The sequence below is a fragment of the Protomyctophum parallelum genome (genome assembly GCF_964188405.1).
Source record: "Protomyctophum parallelum genome assembly, chromosome: 9".
Lineage (NCBI taxonomy): Eukaryota > Metazoa > Chordata > Actinopteri > Myctophiformes > Myctophidae > Protomyctophum > Protomyctophum parallelum.
Genome location: NC_139706.1, coordinates 29,399,790 through 29,421,595, shown reverse-complemented (window position 1 = coordinate 29,421,595; position 21,806 = coordinate 29,399,790). Strand labels below are relative to the sequence as shown.

The 21,806-nt window shown below is 41.0% G+C and overlaps 1 protein-coding gene across 1 annotated transcript; it reads right to left on the bottom strand.

The window, feature by feature from the left end:
* Positions 1 to 3,677: 3,677 nt before the first annotated feature.
* Positions 3,678 to 20,599, bottom strand: nlk2 (nemo-like kinase, type 2). The gene is made up of 11 exons (XM_083772654.1): positions 18,704 to 20,599; positions 13,674 to 13,803; positions 12,886 to 12,941; positions 11,555 to 11,661; positions 10,931 to 11,016; positions 10,358 to 10,567; positions 8,485 to 8,586; positions 7,707 to 7,793; positions 6,968 to 7,166; positions 6,242 to 6,335; positions 3,678 to 5,120 (listed from the first exon to the last, which is right to left on the bottom strand). The coding sequence occupies exons 1-11, from the start codon at positions 19,219 to 19,221 to the stop codon at positions 5,066 to 5,068; spliced, it is 1,644 nt and encodes a 547-aa protein (XP_083628780.1). The 5' UTR covers positions 19,222 to 20,599; the 3' UTR covers positions 3,678 to 5,065.
* Between the last annotated feature and the right edge of the window lie 1,207 nt (positions 20,600 to 21,806).

Genomic DNA, 21,806 nt, shown 5'->3' with positions numbered 1-21,806 from the left:
CCAAATAGTCACTCACAACAGAGTTTGTTTGTCCATGACACAAAGCTTGTCAGTTACTCCTTTTTTACTTTTCCAAAATGAGCTACGGTGGATTCAAGTACTTCATTCTAACACAAAGTAATAAGAAACTACTTTATGTACACAAATATCTCAAACAGGAAAGGGGGGGGGGGGGGGGGGGGGGGGGGAGTAACAACTTGTACCCCTGCTGGTTGTATTAATTCCTGAGAAAGCTCCCATCCATTTCCCTATCGGAAAAAGCGAATTGCCTCCATTAACTGCATCGAGTTAGCAGAGTCTTGTTTGCATGGTGATAAACTATAGCCTACAATAATGTTAATTACAATAAAACACTGTGAGAACTCATGAAATAGGATGATATTTATTTTCTTTATACAAGTTGAATTCCTGTCAAGGTTAATTTTATGTACTCGGAACTGTAATATTATATAAACTTCCCTAGTAGTATGGAAAATCAATCCCTTTCTCACTGAGATTTGAACGCAACCATCAGAGGCTAATGTGAATTACTTCCCCTCCCTGCTGTATCCTATCAAATATAATGCAAAGTTGACTAACAGTCAGGAAACTTGGCTGTTGCTGAGGTTCATAAATACAAAGGTCTGATAACAAAATTGTAGGTGAATAGTTTTCATTTAGATTAGTCAGATTGGCTGGATGGTGAGGGAAAAGGACAGGGACAATATTTGATCATTTTCAATATAAAAGCCTGAATGGACATTCATGTGGTTAACAACCAATCTCCACGAGAAAACATGAACCTGTGTAGGTACACACACCAAGTTATTGAGTTCAAGAGGTAGAGACCAACATGGTGAATCCTTTTTTTATATACATATTCACACAGTAGTGTTCTGCTAATCAAAGAAATGACGAGAACAAAGTAAATACTTCTAGTTTAGGTATCACCCACAACTCTGTTGTCCACACAAGTGATACAACATACAATTAACATAACTGTTGTACATTGTGAATCATTAGTTTGCGTTTGCTGCTCTACAGAACCTACTCACAGCATTGAAATCAACAAATATTTACATTTATATGCAAGTCTTGAAAATAACAAACTTTACAACCCTAGAAATTTGCATGGCGATAAACCTTACCAGCAGTATTGAGGAAGGTTTTTTGTGTTCTGTAGATTTGCTTAAAATGTCCCCCCTTTTAATCATATATGCACACACACACGAATTCGAATTGTGAGAATGCATGCCATAGAATCATCTAAAAATGGAATAGAAAATAAGTCTAAACTCTAAATATATTAAATAATTTACTTCAAATCTTTTTTGGAAGGAGTGTGGAAGTAGGGTGGGTATTCATGAAGAGAGTATGGCAGATGATGCAAAACATAGTTTGTAGAAGTAGATTGGCTATTTTCGACAAGCGACACCATCTTGCAACAGTATAAATTAGGCTTCAATTATTAAAAATCATAAATCATATACACAAGAACAGATGCTTCAATAACATGTTACTTGCTTCCTGTAATACAGTGAGGACCCCATCATTAAATGCAATCCATGAATGAACATTTGGATTTGACACAATCAAGACCACATATACAAATTATATTGCTGGCATGTTTGCCCTATTAGTCCAAATAGGAATGGCCAGATTAGACATGCAATTACCATTTTCTTTCCGTGAGACTACATAAATTATGGGCTGCTTCTCATGCTGTCAACTGACATCAGAATACCCTGATGAACTGTCTGCTCCAATTCCCAATATTTTACATTTCTAACTTCTTACATTTGTTAGTATTAAAAAGATATTCAAATCTTCCAAAACCACTTTTAAGTGACAATATGTTTTGCACTTTTTAGTGTGTTCACATTTTATGCGCTGAGACGCTCTTGGTTGTGAATGCAGGTTGGTTACTGTCTGGTGCGGTCCTAATCAGGCACACAGAAAGAGAACACATGGTACAGTGAAAAACCACTAATAATCTGATTGAGGTGACAGTATGTTTCTCATACTGTAACTGTTTAGCAATACATCACATAACATAAATTAACAGCAGTTCATTGGTCACATATACCTTCAGCCGTATTGTTAGTAAGGAAACTCCTTCCTTTATAAATAAATAACTATGTAGACCTATGGAAATGAGATGAACTGCATTTTGTTGTTGGGGAAAGAGGTCAAATGACTTAAATTTTAACCACATGAACCCTAGCATCCCTATTCTAGGGCAAACACTTACCAAAAATAGCAGATCTACAAGCTCACATTTCACAACGCATCGCAAAGCATTGTAAGCTTGTAGATTGGCCATTTTTGGCAAAGAGATGTTGATGTGAAAACTGTGCAGACCTAGTATAGAGCCCAGGGGGACTCTGGTCAACTAGGTATAGGGTTTAAGTGGTTAAGAATGAAAGACACATTTATGATATAACACTGCATGGGGAATGTCTGTTTCATTCTTAAAATGTATACCGGTAGCTTTTGACAGGCAAGTACAAAACAAAACAAAATACACAATAAAAGACTAACTTCCAGGTAGATAACTGTGCTGTGGCTAAGTGGATTCAGTGTAAAAATCTTCAAGTCTGATCAATGTTATGTTTCATTGTTCTCATTTCAAACAGAAATAAAACTAGACTATACATATACATATATAAAATATTTCCTGCTACACCCCCCCAATCAACTTATGTTGGCGTTTTATGGGGTAGTAAATTTGCTTAAAGGTATTAAGTTAAAACTGCAATTACTGGGCCAGCAAATGATCTAAACAACAAAAAACAAAACGTTGTTGCAAACACTTGTGGGGCCTTGTGTATAAAACTTGCATAGATTTACCACTGACAATCTATGCAAGCATAAGGGTGTAAAACTTGCACTGCATTATACTCATAAGCGTATGCACGTTTACATGTGGCCCCTAGCTAATCCAGTGTTTCTGAACTAGTTGTTCAGGACAAAAAGTGGACTGTAAGATGTTGACAGGGACAGGGTCAGACAAAAAACACCTTTAATAGAGAAAAAATAAATATATCATATATTGGGTCCTGACTCCTGACTTCATGGTCAACATAAAATTGTGTACTAGTGCAAAACCAGTTGAGAACCACTGCTCTAATCTTTGGCTAGAAAACATTTATTCATCATAGCAAAATTGTTGGCCTAATTTTTAAGCACGCCAAAATTGAGGCGTACTGTACGTGTAAAGATTTCAAATAAGTTGTTCCTGCACCCGAATGAATGTATTGAATTCAGTGTAGGCACGTGAAAACAAGTAAAAAAATATTCTACACATTGTTTAGCTTCGGGTTCGCATTTTAAGTTTGTATGAAGTTATAACATGTTAGAACAGGGCGTCCTTTAAAAAAATCTATGCGTTCTGTTGAGCCGAACTGGCAACTAATGTCCTCAACAAGAGTAAAAATGAAACCTAGCAGTAGAAAGGGGCTTCCCTGGACAGGTGGCCTACCAAGGGCTATGGAAGCCATGGATTGGACCAGAGGAAGCTGCTGGGGAAAATAGTTTCTACAATATCCGTATGGAGCAACATTTTACATTAGTTCCCACTTCCCTCCCCTATGGCCATAAGTGAAATTTGGAGGTGTGCTCTAAAGAGGCCCCATAACATGTGATTTCAATTTGGGGTTGATTGGATATTGGGTTCTTGCATTTTAATAGCCCCCCCCCCCCCCCCCCCTTAAGTGAAGTTACTTTAGGTGCTTCGTTATGCAGAGGTCCCTAAATATAGGATTCAAAATTGGGTACATTGAGCAACGTGTTAATGATTTTTGGCATTTTTGTAACAGGCCCTTCCCACAAACTTTGGAAGGCAAATATAGCCAATTGGAATGGCATAGAAAAACTGGTCATCATATGACCCCAGAGATAATGTGTAGCAATTTGTGTGAATTTTGGACAAAATTGAGTAGCAAAAAGTGCGTTTTGAAGAAAATGCGGAATAGCAGAATATCTGGTTAGGCGATATGGGCCGGTGCATCATGGTCCTACGAATCCAGGCTGAACAACCTGGTTCAAGAGTTAATGAACAAAATGTAAAGCGGGCTGGTATAGCACCACCATGAGAAAAGTTGGAGTAGATGTAGTTCCTTGATCTGTATCTGTATGCACAAAGGTTTGGTGCCGATCGTTCCATCTGTTTCCAAGATTAGCCTCAAATACACAGACGGACACACAGAAACAGGGTCTGAAACATAATCTCCAGGCCCCAGCCTTGGACTTGGCTGAGCCAATAGAGTACATTGTAAAGGCTTGAATATGAAATCTAAATAGATTGTCTGAATATAAAGTAAACTTTGATTAGCGAACATTTGACTGACTATTATAGTCAACATTTATGCGGCTGGTTGAATTCAGTGTAGTCTAATCTTGTAGGGCAGTAAACATTGATTCCAATTAAAGATACCAGTCTAAAAAGACATATTTTTTCCGGACAACCGCATAAAAAAAATAAAACTCTTTGTTACAATAGCTATCGAATCCCTGTCCATGACTCATAGCGTTCTCTCCTTCTAGATTTAACGATTTAAGCTCCCAGGTGGCTTATCAACCTGGAAGTGGTAATTATCGCATTTATTTACATATAAACATTCTGATTTGGTCTATAAAGCATTGCTTTTATACACTTGCATACAAAACCGTCTAATATCCAACAATCAGTGGTTTATACTTTTTCTTTTATACTTTTTCTTCACTATGAATGTACACACACAGGTAGGACACTGTCCTGCTCTCCAGTGAAATGCTACGCAGTTTTGGGGGAAAAAGGGAATAACAGAACTGTACCCATTTCCGACCTCCTTTCTGAGAGGGGCTGTGCACTGGATGGGCGCAAGCCCCTATGAACAGAAGTAAGATTACAAAGTTATGTTCATTCAAACTTTGCGTGCAAATTAAAACAAAAAAGGAACCGTGCATGCGGTGCGAGAGAGTTGGTACACGCTCCTTTCCAGATGAGGGGTTGGAAACTAGGTTCATTCTGTCAGGTGCCTTCTTGTTCCCGGGTTCAGCAGCTTTGTCAGTTGCAGTAGCAGTGAGAAGACATTTGCAACAGTAGCTATTCCCACACCAGTGGAGATGGGGGCATTTCAGATGGCTGGGCCACTGTGGAACTATACAGAGACAAAAAGATACAATGTTTATTTAAACCACTCATCGACTCGCAAACTAGGTTTTTCACTTATGTAAAACATTCTGAACCTTCCTTCCATCCAAATTTGAATTTCATATTAAAATATAATATAATATATTTTCGATATGTATATTACAACTACAGAATAATACATCTTCAACTGTCATTTACAGCACATGAATAGAAGTACATTATGGAGAAATGGTGTTAGTTTGTAATTCAATATCCAAATTTGTTGATTAGTTTTTTCTAGACTTTTTTGCAAAAATTATTAAGACTAGTCTGTACCCCAGGGGTATTCAACTAGATTAGGTTGGGGGCCACAACTGTAGAATGATTGTGTGTGGAGGGCCGCACGGCGCACAGTGTATTTCTTTGGATCACAAAGATTTATGTAGGCCAATACATTTGTGCACAGTATGAGCACAGGGTGATATATGTCTATACAAGTATATGCTATACCTTAGAATAGACCTATTGGACAGAACGAGCGTCAACGAGCAAAAAGATCATGTGTACCAATTTTTGTGAGATTTAGATAAAATCTGTAGGTGGAAGAGCAAAACGATTGTTTTGAAGAAAATTCGAAATGGTGGAAAATCTTTCCTGGCCTATGTGGCATGACCCAAGGAATCCAGAGAAGACTTTAATGTAATTAACAGCGTTAAGTTTGTTAAATTGAAAAAAGGGCATCGTTGACCTCCATAAGGTAATGGTCAATGTCCATGTGGAAATTCAGAGCCATTGGTGCAGCCAGCGAGGAGACAGACAGTGTTTCTTACAGACATTCATACAGACAGACATTCCCTTAATTATATGTTAGATTATCCAAGATCACACCATGCTCATTTCACACCAAAACTGCCCCGGGCCCTTCATGGACAAAGCACTTTTAATAGAGGAACACTGTTACTTTCTTGAACTTCATCAAAAGTGTGAAATGTTTACCTTGGCCTCTACATTCTAACTTATCCATGAAGTCACAATCAAATAATAGATAACACAATATTCCCCTGTTAAAACACCCAGAAAGCCCGTTTTTGATCCCGTTCCACTGGTTGAGAATGACTATGCTAAAAGCAAACAGAGCATTCCTCTTACCTAATAAAGCTTTTGAAAGCAGCTGATTGTGGGTTAATACAGAGAGGTACTCTGTTCCCTTTCTGCTGCTCCAAGATGAATTGATGGATGATGTCTGTGGAGAACAGAAAAAAGCATCAGCTACATTAATGTATAGTTATGATTACATTTAGCACCATGTCTCTGGCCAAGGGTAAAGCCACCAACCTGCCACTCCCCAGCACCATGTGATCACAAGAGCTACAGTATAGACACTGTTTGACATGAACATAGCATACCAGACGTCTGCATAAATCTTAGGTGGGTCATTTATCAGCCACCCAAATCCACCCATTCAGTAGAATATACACCAGCATATGTTATAAAGACCAGCTGCTTTGATTCTAAAGGAATAGCAGCAGCTGGTAAATGGTGCATTTATATAGCACTTTTATCCAAAGCGCTTTACATAGATTGTGCATTACATTCACCCATTCACACACCGATGGGGTGGAGGAAACCACGCAAGGCACCAACCTGTACAGTACATCAGGAGCAATTAGGGGTTCAGCATCTTGCTCAAGGACACTTCGACACTAACTCTGGGGGAGCCTGGAATCGAAGTGGGAACCTTGCAGTTCCCATCTGGCTGTTCTACCAGACAATCTACCTAAGTGTAGGCCACCTTTGTCGTCATGGCTCACTTGCAAATGAGATGTAACTCACAATATGGTCTCAGGGTTAAGTAGGGGACATAATCCAACTCACCCTTGACCTGCCGCACAGAGCTGAGATTCTTCTCAAAGCCATCGTCAAACTTGGGATTGGTGACAGGCTCAAAGTCGCTGGTGTAAACACGACCAGAGGAGGTTGTGAAGCAGCACTTGCACATGCAGGTGTGGTATCGCAGTCGGCCCTCATCCAGGTAAGGATGAGCCAGGGCGTCCTTTGCTGAAATCCTCTTCGACTGAAGAACAGAACAGAGATGTCAGACTTCCTAAAACAGTGATTCTCAAAAAATTTCTCGTCAAGGACACTTAAATTGATATGAATAGTAATCATTGCTATGGATGGAGTGTTTGCTCAGTAGCAGGGATCTCCCTGTGACTCCAGCAGCACTAGTAAACAGAAAATGCATTTTCAGCTCAGGATACCAATTTCATAAATCAGGAGAGAGAACTCCTGCAGGAAAAACAAATGCATTTAGAAGCGATGACACACACAAATGAGCAGACACATTTGAAACTGGAACACTATGAAGATCAAAGCTGACAATTGGTACTCTCTCCCGATTGGCTGAAATTGGTAACCCACCTGAAAATGTATGTTCTGTTTGACAGGGACCCCGCTACTGAACAAACACTCTATAGCAGTGGTTTTCAACCAGTGGTCCAGGGACCACCAGTGGTCCTTGAGGAGGTTCCAGGTGATCCCCAGCTAAATGATGATAAATAAATGTACAGTATATAAAGATTTAAAGTCAAAGTGAATTAATAACCATACTCACAGGGTCAAACACCAGCATCCTGCAAAGAAGGTGCACAGCTTCATGTGTGGCTTGGCTTGACAGAGTATACAGAACAGGAAGGGATGGCTGGGAAAGAATTCAACAGGTCATGATGTGATACAAGACAAGTATGCAAGCATCATCTGTTAAGAGGAATACTACAGTCACGTTCTTTGTCCTGACTGAATGTCTTAATATGAACAGTGTTCAGAAGGAGAAAGCTTCTCTGCCTAACCAAACATCAGCGTTCTCCCTTCTAGGTAGAGAATGATGGCCAGCATATTATGTACCTGTCAAAATACTTCCTTAATGTCAACGAAGTCCATGGTCACAACACCAGAGGGAGTACCACAAACCACGTTCAACCCCGATTCGGCTCCAACAAATGGTTAAATTAATTTGGCTCCTATGCCACTAAAATGTGGAATGCCCTACCAACAGCCATTAAGAAATGTGAATCCCTAGACTCAAAACGGATCTTGAAACGTTATGTTTTCATTCAGGGTTTCAGGGACATTCAGGGTTTCCATCGGACAGTGTGGGATAGGTGACGCGTTTTGATGACATCATTGCAAAAACATCCGTTGCATCTTTAAATGATTCTGATGAATTGAAAATGGAGGATGTAAACAAGTCTTAGTGCTTTTGCTGGTGTTATCATCAGTAGCAGATTTTGTATTGACCTGTACTGTCTTTGAACTTTCTGTACCCATTCTACAAACTGTTAATAACATTTCAAATCAATCAATTAGCAATGCATCATGTAGCCATCGTTTACCTGTTTATGAGGTCCCCTGAGGATGTGCGCACGTGCGCCTTCACATGCTGTCCTCATAGCTTCCAGAGAAGGAGTCCCCAAAAGGTCGGTGATCAAATCCAGCTAAGATAAATGTGTAACATTAGAATTTGTTTCATTGCATTCTCAGAATAGATAATCATTCCTAACTGGCTCAAACTTCTTAGAGTGATTCACGTTTTGTCCTACTTTTATAGCGTGTAATAATCAATGTAGGCCCACTGCAGAATAAAAAACAAACTTTCTTAATCTAGGAAAAAACCTCTCCAGCAGAGCTTGAGATGAAAAACAGATGTTTCTATGTCAGTGGTGCTAACCTTTTTCATGTCAAGGACCCCCAGAATTATCTCTATTGGGCCACGGACCCCCATCTCAAAATATGTAGTTCCAGGGACCCCCAGAGGTAAATATTTTAGTTCAGAATGTTCGCTGTGAAATATATATTCAATGATTTGCACCACATTTTAATTTTCAAAAATAGCTAAATTATAACAAAATATTTGAAAAACCAAAAGGGGTCAAACCATTAGATCTCCCAAAAGATCCAGGAATGAGACTTTTTTTTAAATTACCTTGTACAGCAGGAGCAATATCATAGCTTTGAATATAGAGTTGTGATTTTACGACCCACTGCAATGATATAACTGGCATGTAATATTTATCCATAATGTGTTAAGTAATACACAGCAATCACCATGATATTAAATATTCATAGTTAACACCCCCCCCCCCCCCCCTCCCCCCCATGGAGTCTCAAAGAGTCTCTGCCGGGGACTCTTTGAGAGTCTCTGCCGGAGAAATTATTGGCTTAGGAATGCGACAAAAAGTGTTCTCCATGAATTCAAGGCTTCATGGGGTTTGTAATTGATGGAAAATAGTTCGTTTTTTGGGTGAACTACCCCTTTAGGCCAGTTTCTCACATCTCGCATCTCTCACATCTCGCTCCACTATTATTGCAGCAGATATCACATGCGTATACTATCGTTATTACACACAAGTGACAAGAGGGCAAATAAAGTATTGCGGAATTTCAAATAATAATGTGAACATCTTTTTGACATCTTAGGAACCGACTACTGTCTATGTTACTGTCCATCTTAAGAACCTTGGAACCCGTTATATCTGTGGTTGGTCTACACTACACTCTACTACAGTAAACAGTTCAATAGCTGGCAGATGATTGCAAAAACCTGTGTGGTTGTTTTGCTGGAAACCATTAATAATATTGTCAGTATAATATATTAATTGCATATTGTGAGTTAGGGTACACAGGCAACAACAAAAAGCTACACCAAATGCAATTTCTTCTTTTAGAGTTCAGTATGTTTTGATTTAGATGCCCAAACCTCATCCTTATGCAAGTAAAACATTATAACAGCACTCGCCGAATGGCACAAATCTAACCAGTATTGGAAATGCCTGATTGGGTATCGCAAGCGTGCAAGTCAACACTGATCTGATACCATGCAATCTCTCAAGGCAGATTCAGAGCTCTGCAGCTGAATCTGTCGGCAACTCCTATACACAGAGTTGATATTAGGAATGAAAACAAAGGACCACCACCGGAAGAGGACAGCTGAAGGAGAGTGAAGGGGCTGACATCCGTTTAATTTTTTTATATAAATGTGATTGCCAAAATGACAAGCAGCATCAACACCTACTAGCCAGTGTCAGCACCACCTGGGGAGGCCAGCCAACTAACCATCTCACAGGCCGATGTAGGTAGAGTCTTAAAGTGTGTGAACAGCCGTAATGAAGACCCGGTTTTGAATGACAAAAGACAATGGGAAGTGTGTCTATTGTTGTGCTAGCCTATGCGTCTGTATAGGTGATTGTGTGTGTTCGGGTCAGTTACCTGCTGAATGGGACTTTGGGCTTGGAAGAGGATGCGTCGTCCCAGCAGCTCAGCGAAAATGCAACCCACCGACCAGATGTCAATGGCATTGGAATAGTGGCGACTCCCCATGAGGATCTCTGGGGCACGGTAGTACTGGGTCACCACCTCCTGAGTCATGTGGCGTGACTCGTCGGTCTCCTCCACCCGCGCTAGACCAAAGTCACAGATCTGGAGGACAATAGTTCACAGACTGTGACAACTGAAGGGAGCTGTTCTAGCATAGCTTTCATTCAGACTAAACTGAATCTCTTTCATTTTGCACGTTGTGAAAACAGGCATTCTTGGCATTGCATAAATGCAGAATGTTGAATAAATAGTGATGTTTCTGCTGCAATCTTGATATTGGTAATTTGTGATGCAGATAACGCATAAGATAGAAAAATGTTCCGTTTAGGTTTTGGCAACATTTGAAAAGAATATAATATATTGTGGAATATAGTTATATAGCTGTAGCTGTCTAGAATCTTAAAATTGCATTAACATGTTGCCATCATTTTACAATAATCACAGCTGTGCAATGTCAAAACGCACCTTCAGCACACAATTGCTGTTAACAAGGAGGTTTCCAGGTTTGATGTCTCGATGTAGAATGCCTGCTGAGTGAAGGTATTTAAGTCCTGCAGGGAACAGCAAACCATCGGCAACGAATTAAAAGAGACCAGGAATAAAAATACACACACACAGACACACACACACACCACACACATGCGTGCGAAGACCCACCAGAGATACCCAGTGTCTCACAATTTATGTTGACCTGGATCAACTCCTTAAAGGCATAGTTCAGCATTTAAAATGTGGGTTTGGTATTGCATAACCCAAGGTTCTTGTCACATAGTTGAAATGTCTACAGTTTCTCAGAAATGTCCACTGGAAAAGCTTGATAGTATTTTGTAGCAATGTTAATGGAAAACAAATGCGATCAGCTGGTTAGATAGACTCGCTATCAAATACTCGGGTATCATACTCGGGTACCTCCATTTACACCTAACAAAATGAAGTTCTCTAATCTAAGCTATCATTTTCCAAATATTAAATCCCAAAGGCACAGGAGTATATTTCATTTCAATGTAGGAATAAATTAGGTAGTAAATGTTTGATGAACATCAAATAACTTCATTAATGAGAGCTACTGTACAGGGCAGGCAAACTTACCTCGGAGGATCTGATAAAGAAAGACTTTGACATGGTCAGAGCTTAGAGGCTGTGGTGATACAATGATCTTATGGAGGTCACTTTGCATCAATTCAGTCACCACATAGCTGTAAAATGGCTAGTTAAGGCAACAATAAAGCAAAGGGTTTACTCATAGGGGATTCACACTATGGTCCCGGGTGCGCACTCGGGACCACTTGGCAGATGTTGTGGTAGTGTGAATGATGCGTACCGTTCCCGGGAGCGGATCGCCCAACCGTCCCCGGGACCGCATGGGGGGCGGGTCTCTGGACCGTTGAAGTGTATTCAGATACGGATCGTTCCAATGTGAATGCATGCGTACCTAAAGAAGGAAGTGGACTGTTTTTTTTTAAAGAACGTGACTTAATCTCTAGTCGACGAGCCAAGCCTCAACAAAAAAAACACAGCCGCTGCACGACGCGTAACACCAGCGCATTTCTCAACGCCGCCCGTCTCCTGTTGAATCTGCGTATACGCGCAGCACCGCAGTAAGCGCTGATCTTATTCTGCGGACTACACGTGGCTCTTGGGCTTTGCTCCACAGTTTCCAAAGTAAAACAAAATAATAATAATGCTGAAGTAGAATCCATAGCAAACTAATACACTGGAGCACAGAACTGACTGACACAGTGAATAGCAGGCAGGCTGACAGTGAAGTAGTATAACGGCAAAAAGCCAAAGAGGCAATGCAATGCAGTGTGTCTGGATTTATTTGAGACAATGTCGCAGAGTTGATGGTCAGTGTCCGTGCGCGCCAGCCATCAAACAAACCGCCGTCTGGAGGATTAAAGTGTGTTATGCAAGTGTACCCGGTGCGCTGTTGAATCTCGGGCAATGTGAATCATGGCCATCGGGGACCAGGCAACCGTATTCGGAAACGGTTCCAATGAAACGGATTCAGTCCGTCTCAGTGTGAATCCCCTATAAAAGAAGCTATTGAAGGGACTAAAGGGCCTGTGCCACAACAACTATCACTATCACATGGGCTTCATCTAACTTTTAATAGCCGCCACAATTCATGTTAAACCATGTCTTTTGGTATTGTATATTTAAATAGTCTTGAGAAAAAAAGCTGCCATTTGTCCCCAAGTGACTGCAAAAAAAAGCAATTTGTTTCAAAAAAGCTTTATACCCTGTATACATGTATACGGTAATGATGCATTGTGACATAGCTGTTTACAAAGTGCTGTGCCCCCTCCAACTGTATATACTTTCTAGAGAATCACGGTCATACAGAAGTCACAGGACATGAACAAAGACAGATGTAATTGGGCTGCTTAATACTGGCCAAATGCAATAGTGAAGGATACATCTCTTCAAAGTAGTCAATGTGTGGAGGCTGCAGAATGTCCAGAGCAGATAATACCTGTGGACAGAGAACAAGGCCAAGTTAAACCCCTACGGAACACTGAGTCAGTGTGTGCATGCGTTTGTGCCCATGTATTGCAGTAGGACGAAGATAAAACCATTTTACTGTTAAATCAAATCTGACCATGTGTCCCAATCCTTCACTTGTCTTAAAGGTTTATGCAGCATGTATTCTTTATTTTATATACGTTATGTACTGTATTATGTTCTTCTGTGTGAAGCGAGCCTTTACAATGAGATTTAACTAAATTGGAAATGTTCCAAAAAACGTCCTGGGGATCAGGACAGGACAAAATACACAGGGAAATAAATGTCATGCCAAATGTTGACATATTTCTGGGTTGGAGAAGTGTTGAATTCTGATGGGTTTGCTGTGACACCATGTTTTAAAACTATGTTCATAATCTATGTTTCATTGTCCAGCTTCCTGTTTCCATTCAACTCTAGAATATAATAATAATAGAATCGCAATTTACTCTTGGCTTCACTGTGGGAATAACCTGTCTGAAATCACATCTCTGCGTCTTAGCTTAAGCCTAGCTTGAATATGTACTTTGCTCAGCCAATCAAATCATCACTATGGGGTGATCAGCCAATCCCAAGCCAATGTTTGTGTCTCACAGGGAAACAAGTGCATCTGAATTAAGGAATGATTAAATGACGAAGAAGACATTTTACAGGAGAAGGAAATAATCTAGGCGTCTGTGCAGGACAATCAGGTGCTACTCACATTATCATGTTTGAAGAAGCAGAGCATCTTCAACTCTCGGAACACCCTCTTACAGGAAACAAGGTTTTGGAAGACATTGGGCATCTTTTTGAGGGCAACACGCTTTCCATCTCTGGGGTCTGTAACTGACCTGTGTGAGAGGAGAGATAGGAAGACAAAGTTAAGTCAGTCCTCATTAATCCAGTGGCAGTGGTGGTGTGTAAATGTCTAATACTTAAACAGGATTTAGTTTTTGCATTGTCCATGTTTTTCATAACGTGTTGCATATTAGTCATACGATGAAGTATTTGGCTTCAGTGGTTAAATGTCATGGCCTGAATGATGGCACAGGTAATGACAGACAATTAGCACAATTATTGCAAATAATCTCCGCCACCGTTCACCCGGCAATTCTTTGCATGCACAACATTCCCACATTCCCACTAGGCCGAGGAAGAAATGCCACTTGAAAATGTTCACATCAGCTTCATGGTGACGCTATAACTGGCCCATTTGTGTTTTTACCTACAGTATAACTGCACCAATCTGTGTAAAACTTTGTATGCATAGTTACTCCCTAGAGGCCAAGGAAGAACCGTTGTCCGATTGTGGTGAAACTGTGTGCATGCATTCCTCTAGGCTGAGGAAGAAATGCCACTTGACATATTTCCCAAAACGCTCCTATCCTGGTGGATATGTTTCTAGTTTAGCAATAAAACATTTTCTTTTTCCTTCCATTTGTCAGTCTGTTTCTCTTTCTTCTATGTGAAGTGTAACCCCCCCCCCCCCCCACACACACACACACACACACAACTATTATTACACTGTACAGAGTGACAGTCTACAGACATGGAGACGGAGTCCAAAACCAAGCTATATTCAACTAAGAATGGAACATCACAGCAACACACTTTTTTTTCCTCCCCGGACTTTCACTCTCACTTTCTTTTGAGATATTTGGTGTTAACATAGTCACAGAACAAAATATTCTGTGAGTCTTGAAAGATTAGTAAAAGTGCTGGCAGTGTGTGCAGACTGTTTTAGACCGTTTAGAGAAACTCTGGCAGTTATGGGGGAATTACCCACATTTTAACCATGAGGCTTTGCTCTGCAGCTTGTGAGGGGTTAAGGTCCCAGTAGTAGCAGCTGACCTCAACAAGGCCTGAACATGTTGGTTCTGGGACACCAGAATTTACTTTTATATATCGGTCTAATAATAATTCAACCCAGCATTTGTTATGAGGTGTCCACTATAACCTAAACCAACCCCCCTTTTACTTGAATATCTCATATAAACTATCTTTGTACAGGAGGTGAGGTGATTATCATAGAGGATACATGTATGGTAAAACAATAAGAAAGTGCTGTGATAGTTAAGTTTATTTAACTTTTATCCTTTATCTGGTTTGGCTGTTCGAGTAAAGGAGTTACTTCAGTAGCAATAATGATAATAGCAACATAAACATACTAGAAATATATTTTGAGCATTGGGCCAGTGACAAACCGATACTGTGGCCTAGATAAAGAGACAGAGACTGACAGAAGAAAGGTAGACTTAACAGTGAGGAGAGAGTGTGTGTGTGTGTGTGTGTGTGTGTGTGTGTGTTAAAGAAAGGCTTAGTAGGACATGGCCAGGAGGATTGCTATTTAAGCTACTCTGATCAGCAGCACATTGAGCACAGTAGTGGTGTATGAGCACTGCTGTTGCTGTCACAAGCATACAGCTTTACAGAACCATTATTACACACACACACACACACACACATCTTTCTCTTGACATTGGTGTAATACACATTGTGTAACTTTTAATTCTTTATATTCTTCCAGGCACACAGAAATCTTTTCACGATTTTGAAAAACATTTTTAAATAGTTCAAATAGCCGGTCTACAAGCTCACAATGTGTCAATGTAGATCGGCTATTTGAAGTATTTGAATGTTTTTCATGGACGTTTAGGGATAAGGCACCCTTGTTCTCAGCCTTCAGATGATACACGTTACTATCCGAGTTCACAGTTCGTCCAGACCATCTGAAAGTAATAAAAAATTCTCACTAGTTTTATATTTTGTTAACGTTAAGAAAGACATACAAGGTTTCCACCCGACAGTGACAAGTTGATGAACCGTGACCTCAAGTGCCCCTCGATAAGGCACAGATGTCCGCTGTCAGAGTTACGGCTGTTATCAATTCAGACTGGTAAAAAGCCTAAACCTTTCTCACCTCCAAAACCCTGGGGCATGCTGGGTAGAGTCTACTGTGCTTGGCCAGATGATGGCCAAGCATATAAAGCATATATAAATGGCCAAGGATATAAAATGAGCTACATGGTGATATGAGATTGTCATATCGCCCAGCCCTAGTCAGAGTGCAGCAACATCCTGTGGAATGCATGGTGGGTGTATTTAAACACCGGAAGCCCTGGAAGATGCTAGCCAGGATATGCCAGCTTGGACAACAAATTATTTCACTTTCACAAAACATTTCCCAATGTCGGAATAAAGTAATGACTGATCAAATCAAACGTTTTTGCCAACCAGCTAACTCCATTGGATCTTCAAACTGTGTGCAAAAGCAGCTAACTCCTAACCTGACTCCGCCAGATGGGGCAGCAGAGAGTACACTGGGTTCCCCCCTCCTGCTCCCATCTCGGAATTCTCAGGCAGACTCGATGCTCCGGCCACCAAACGGCCTGGCCAATCAGCGGCAGCTAGAGGCGGGATCAAGGCAGGACTGTGTATGCCTTTTAAAAAGTGACACCTTATGCCAAAGAAGGCTCTGCTAAAACTTGACTGTGCCAAACAAAATAAAAAGAAATTAAAGGACATGGTGATCTTTGTGCCTTATTGGGACTCCAGGTGTTCACTCTTTAAATGAAATGAAAAGGGAGATATTTCCTTTCACATCAAGTCTCCCTTTCACATCAAGTAAGAGCATTCTGTCCTACTCCTCTCTGCTTCAGCCCTCCCTGCACGATCCTCAGTAAACCTTCCAAATAGGATCAGGGAAGACAACCAGATGGCAGCAGCCTAACAACCTGGATATTCTAGGATCCCAACACGTGCACCTACGTATGACTAATGCTGAAACAAAGGCTCATGAACAACTAATTAACCACAGTAGTAAACGACAGCCATTTCAAAGATACAAAACATCCACCCATATGTACACAAACAAACACACGCACACGTTTTCAAGGTATGCTTTAGAGAGGTCTAGCCTAACTGTAGATCAAATAAAAGCAAAAGTAGTTGGAAACTATGTTAAGTAAAAAAAAAAAGAAAAAAAAAGAAAAGTTACATCTTTACTTTTAAGTTGTTTGAACTAATTGTGGAAATGTTGTAGTGTTCTCAACTTCTCTAGGCCCAATAAATCAGTTATTAATAAGGAGTTTTTCCTGAATCACAGTTACTGTAGAAAAGTAACAGAAACTTGTATTGCAATGTTACACAACTTAAATCCCATTTAAACAGTTTATATGAAATGACTGGTGAATTCATATTTGTAGTTTATTCATTATGTACAATTGTAGGCCAAATAAGATCTTAAAGGTATATTCAGTGATTTCACTCAAAAAACCTTAGGTTTCGTTTTTGGCTGTGGGACCCAGCCTTTCGTCCAATCAGGATAGAGAGTCAAAAACGAAACCTAAGGTTTCTTGACCCCCAGGGGTTAACTGGGGACAGGGAGGAACTCCTTATATGGCCAGCACACTCTATAGTAGGGAGGATTATCACAACAAAACAAAAAAATAAGTGATATTTGAATTAAGTGAAATCACTGAATATACCTTTAAGGGCTACATAAGCTAGAACAGACTTAGACTACTGTTTGTCAGTCATCTTTTATTTTATTCTTTAAATACAGGTTTGCACATCATTCTAGTGATATAGATGGAAGTGCTCTTTACCTCAATGCTCCATTTCTTTTATTCATTATTCATAGACATTAAGATTATATCACAGTTTAAACCAACTACACGCCTTCTGAATCCAATTAAGTTTTGTGTCCACATCTGTGTTAAATATTAAACAGCTGATGGGAAACTATTATTGAAACAAGTGCTGCTCTCATATCCCTGAGCATGCTGTTCTATTTGAATCATAATGTAGTCCTAAACTAGGGTCATTAATGATTTAGGCAGAACTTACATGTCTTTTACATTTAATGTTAAGTTTGACCCATGGTAATTCTTATGGAAATATCCTGACCTGAACTCCTGTGGAAAACGTTTACATTGTTGTGAAGGGTAATCTGCAACAATTAGGCTAGAAATATATTCTCACTAATATTTTAACAAATATGTTACATAAAGTGATTTAAAAATGTGGAAGGGTTTCAATGTGGTAGTAGCGCCTTTATCCAAGGCGCTTAACATAGATTGTGCATTACATTCACCCATTCACACACACACATTCATACACCGATGGCGGCGGAAACCATGCAAGGCACCAACCAGCACATCAGGAGCAATTCGGGGTTCAAGGACACTTCGACACTAACTCTGGGGGAGCCCCGGGTTCGAACTGGCAACCTTGCAGTTACCATCCAGCCAGTCTACTCCTGAGCCACCGCCCCCCTGCCGCTATAGGTGTACTATTGTTTAATTTCTTCCTCTGCTTATTCTCTTGTTATTGTATTGCTGGCTGGAAAGCTGCTATAATAATAAAAGGTATAATGAATAAAGTTATAACAAAGATAATGCATATATATATATATATTTATATATATACACACACACACACACACACACACACACACACACACACACACACACACACACTTATATATATAGTTAAGGCAGCTTGACAAAATAAAGAAATCAGATGTTTAATACAAGTGACTTACAGTGAGAAGAGGGACTTTAGAATTTGTGTTACCAAGACATACTTCCACAGGAAACGGAACAACTGATAGGACTAGTCTACTGCAGGTGTTGAACTTGTACTTTTGGTTTTGAGCTACAGGTGACAGTGACACCACCAGCACCTTGTCACTCTCCTCTGTCTGCTCCACAGGGTGCACAAGCAGAAATAATAATGTAGGCCACTTACCAGACAACCCCAAAAGCTCCATAGCCAATGGGTCTGTCAGACTCGATATCCAGCTGTGGTTGAGTTAAGTGATGAGTGTGTTGCTGCTGCTGCTGCTGCTGCTGTTGTTGCTGTTGATGATGATGGTGGTGATGGTGGTGGTGGCCTTTGACAGCAGCGGCTTGAAGCTGGGCAGGTGCTGCAGCTGCCGTGGGTCCGGGGGCTTGTCCGGGAGCAGGAGAAGGGAAGTAGGGTTGCTGCTGACTTGGGTTCAGCATCACCGCAGCAGCAGCCGCCGCCGCAGCGGCGGCCGTGGAAGTGTGCTGCTGCTGAACGGGATGGACGGCAGCTGCAGAGCCAGGGTGCTGCTGCAGGTGGTGCTGGCCTGTGTGGTGGTGGTGGTGCATGTGTGGGGGTGGGAGATGTGGCAGCTGGTGGTGGTGGTGGTGAGGATGGTGGGCAGCGACCGCCGAGGAGCCACCGTTGTAAGCAGCCATCATCTTTGCTGTGTTTGTGGCAGTCGCTCCACAAAGAGCCATTCACTCAACGGGGATGAATAGAATGGACGAGGACGAGGCAGAGAGAGGATGGGGAAGTGTGCCTTTAAAGAAACCACTTCCAAAAGTGAAGATGAATGGCCAGAGGGAAACCGTTGGCCAAGATGGTTTGCAGTATCTCGATTCATCAAAATTTAAAAAGAGATGTAAAATGGATTTGCTTAAAATTAAAAAAGATCAAACTTATCAGTAATTTCAAATCTTTGCCAGACACAAAACCTCTCTCATCTACCACCTTATCATTAAGCCTCCAAGGGTTTGACCCACTTCCTGCAAATTAATTTCCCAGCTTGCACACCATTAGGCTTCTGCAGCCCTGGCTGCTAACGGAAGGCATGTCGTGATCATTTAGGGGGAACACTATGCAAGTCTGACTTCGACTACATAGGCCTTCCAGTGTGTGCACCTGTCAAATAATATGAAAAGCAAAACATGCAAATAGTAAACAACCCTCACCCCCCTCAACGCCACCCTATATTTCCCTCATGTTCAAAGTGGCATCTCCCTCTCCCTCCCCCCTACGACTAAAAAACAAATATTCACTTTCCCTTATCTAAACAATGTCACATGGGAAACAGTGCCTTCATCTTTCAAATTCAGACAAGTTTGCCATGAGGTCTTGTCCAGCACCGAAGCTGTGTCCGCTGTCGGTCAGCTTTGTGTTGTGCTGCAAAAGGGAGATTACAGATGTTATACATAGGCCTGTATATCCTAAACAGTGGCAATGTCCCAAGAAGACCGTGGTTCCTGACCAGATAAATCAGAGGTGTAGCCTGGCCTAGGCTAAACCACCACAACGTAGCTTATGCACTCCAGGCCTCGCCATCCACTTGAAGTCAGAGTGCCAGACTGCAGCCGGCCGAGAGGACACAAATCCACATCATTTTGGACAAAACGACGAAGCCTTTGGCTTTTAATCCAACGCGAAAACAAATCCTCCTTCCAGGCAGAGTCAACTCATTTTCTTCTCATCGGTTCCCGCATGTCCAACGCTGGTTAGACACAGAGTCCACTTGCGCTGCCCAAGACATACATCCACAAGAACGCAATGATATATTTATTTACACAATAATTAATGTGATTGGTTTATTTCTGTAGCCTACTCTCTCGCCGGATGGTGCTGCCAGGACCGCGGAAGAAGCCAGCAGGGTACCCAATCGGACAACTCGTGATGGAAGCCTGTATCTCCGAATCCTCTTTGTGTAATGCTCCGAGGACCCGACAGCTCGGACTGGCAGCCACAGGGGTCTAATTTCGGTTTAGGCCCCTAAACGTTTAGGAACTGTCGCCGTTGAGGTGACCATAAAAAACTACAGTTCGCAAATGCAACTGATTGAAGCAGTTGATCCAACATGGTGAACAAAACCCCAGCAGCTACTCCTCGACCATGGGATTACATGAAGGAGGCCATCGAACCAATCACATAGCCGCTTCAGTACAGCGTCACCTCAAATGTCGTGTGATTGGTTCTGCATAGAGCCTCTCGCGAGCAGTGCTTTGATTGGTTAGTATCAACAGTCCACTGTAGAGATTCTCTGTTATGTTATGTTGTATAAACATAATAGTATACAACTTAGTCTAGGCTGACAGATGGACACCCACCCCAACTCTAAAACGAGTTTGATGTATGCGTTTACAAATACACAGACTATATTGTGTATTAATTCATATACTATTACAAATTAATCTAAAACTCATTAGATCAGCTAAATCATCGGTTGCCAGACAACAACCTAGCCAATCACAGCACGGTTGTTTATCTGACCTATGCTACACTCGTGACTCAACTCAACCTATCACAAAGTTTATTAATCACGCTTATTACATGACTCAAACACATTTCCCCCCAGTTGTCATTGGACATTTAAATTCAGAAAGTACTGAGAGAGTCCATCCATGTTCATCGGGTAGCCTACGCACCATGGCTTGGCCACTGCCCAAAAGAGGAATTAACTGAGGCTCTTTCAATCTTTTTCTTTTTTTTTATAAACAGCAAACATGTGCTGTTTTGACAAGGCTAAAACTGATTACATTTTCATTTGAATTATGGGTGCACTTACTGCACTATGTATGCTTCCATAATATATAATAATGTATTATGTACATATAGTTATTACATGGGCATCTTTGGTACAGATACGTTATCAGCATAGCAACAAAACAGAAGCAGGGCAGGCATTTCAGGGAGGCCATGAAGGCCATGGCCGTGGTTGCCCCTCAGTTTGGCCTTGTGCCCCTCAAAAAATAGCATTTCATGAGGCCACAGTGGCCTTAATGTCCCAGCTGACTGTACTACTTGCTGTAGTGTAATTGTATCGATACATTGTGCTATGCCTATTTTCCCGTTTGAGGGGCACTATACAGCTTTTGTCCCCACAAAAATGTCCGCAACACAAACATTAACAATGAAGGGAAAATGTGCGTCATCTTGTCCCCACACGTCTCATATTTGCCATCGACAAAGGAGAAATTAAGTCAAATGTCCGCCAAATATGATGTAAATTTGTGGCAACAAGCATTCTGATTGGCCAGTATGAGATATATGACAATATATTATGTATATGTGA

What these genes read in the sequence shown, in the direction of transcription:
- nlk2 (XM_083772654.1), bottom strand. Translation starts at nt 19,221, where the DNA reads ATGGCTCTTTGTGGAGCGACTGCCACAAACACAGCAAAGATGATGGCT. An exon ending in ATTGACTACTTTGAAGAGAT is followed by an intron (nt 11,662 to 12,885) that starts GTATCCTTCACT and finishes GCCATTTTACAG; the next exon opens with CTATGTGGTGACTGAATTGA. An exon ending in TCTTTATCAGATCCTCCGAG is followed by an intron (nt 11,017 to 11,554) that starts GTAAGTTTGCCT and finishes TGTTCCCTGCAG; the next exon opens with GACTTAAATACCTTCACTCA.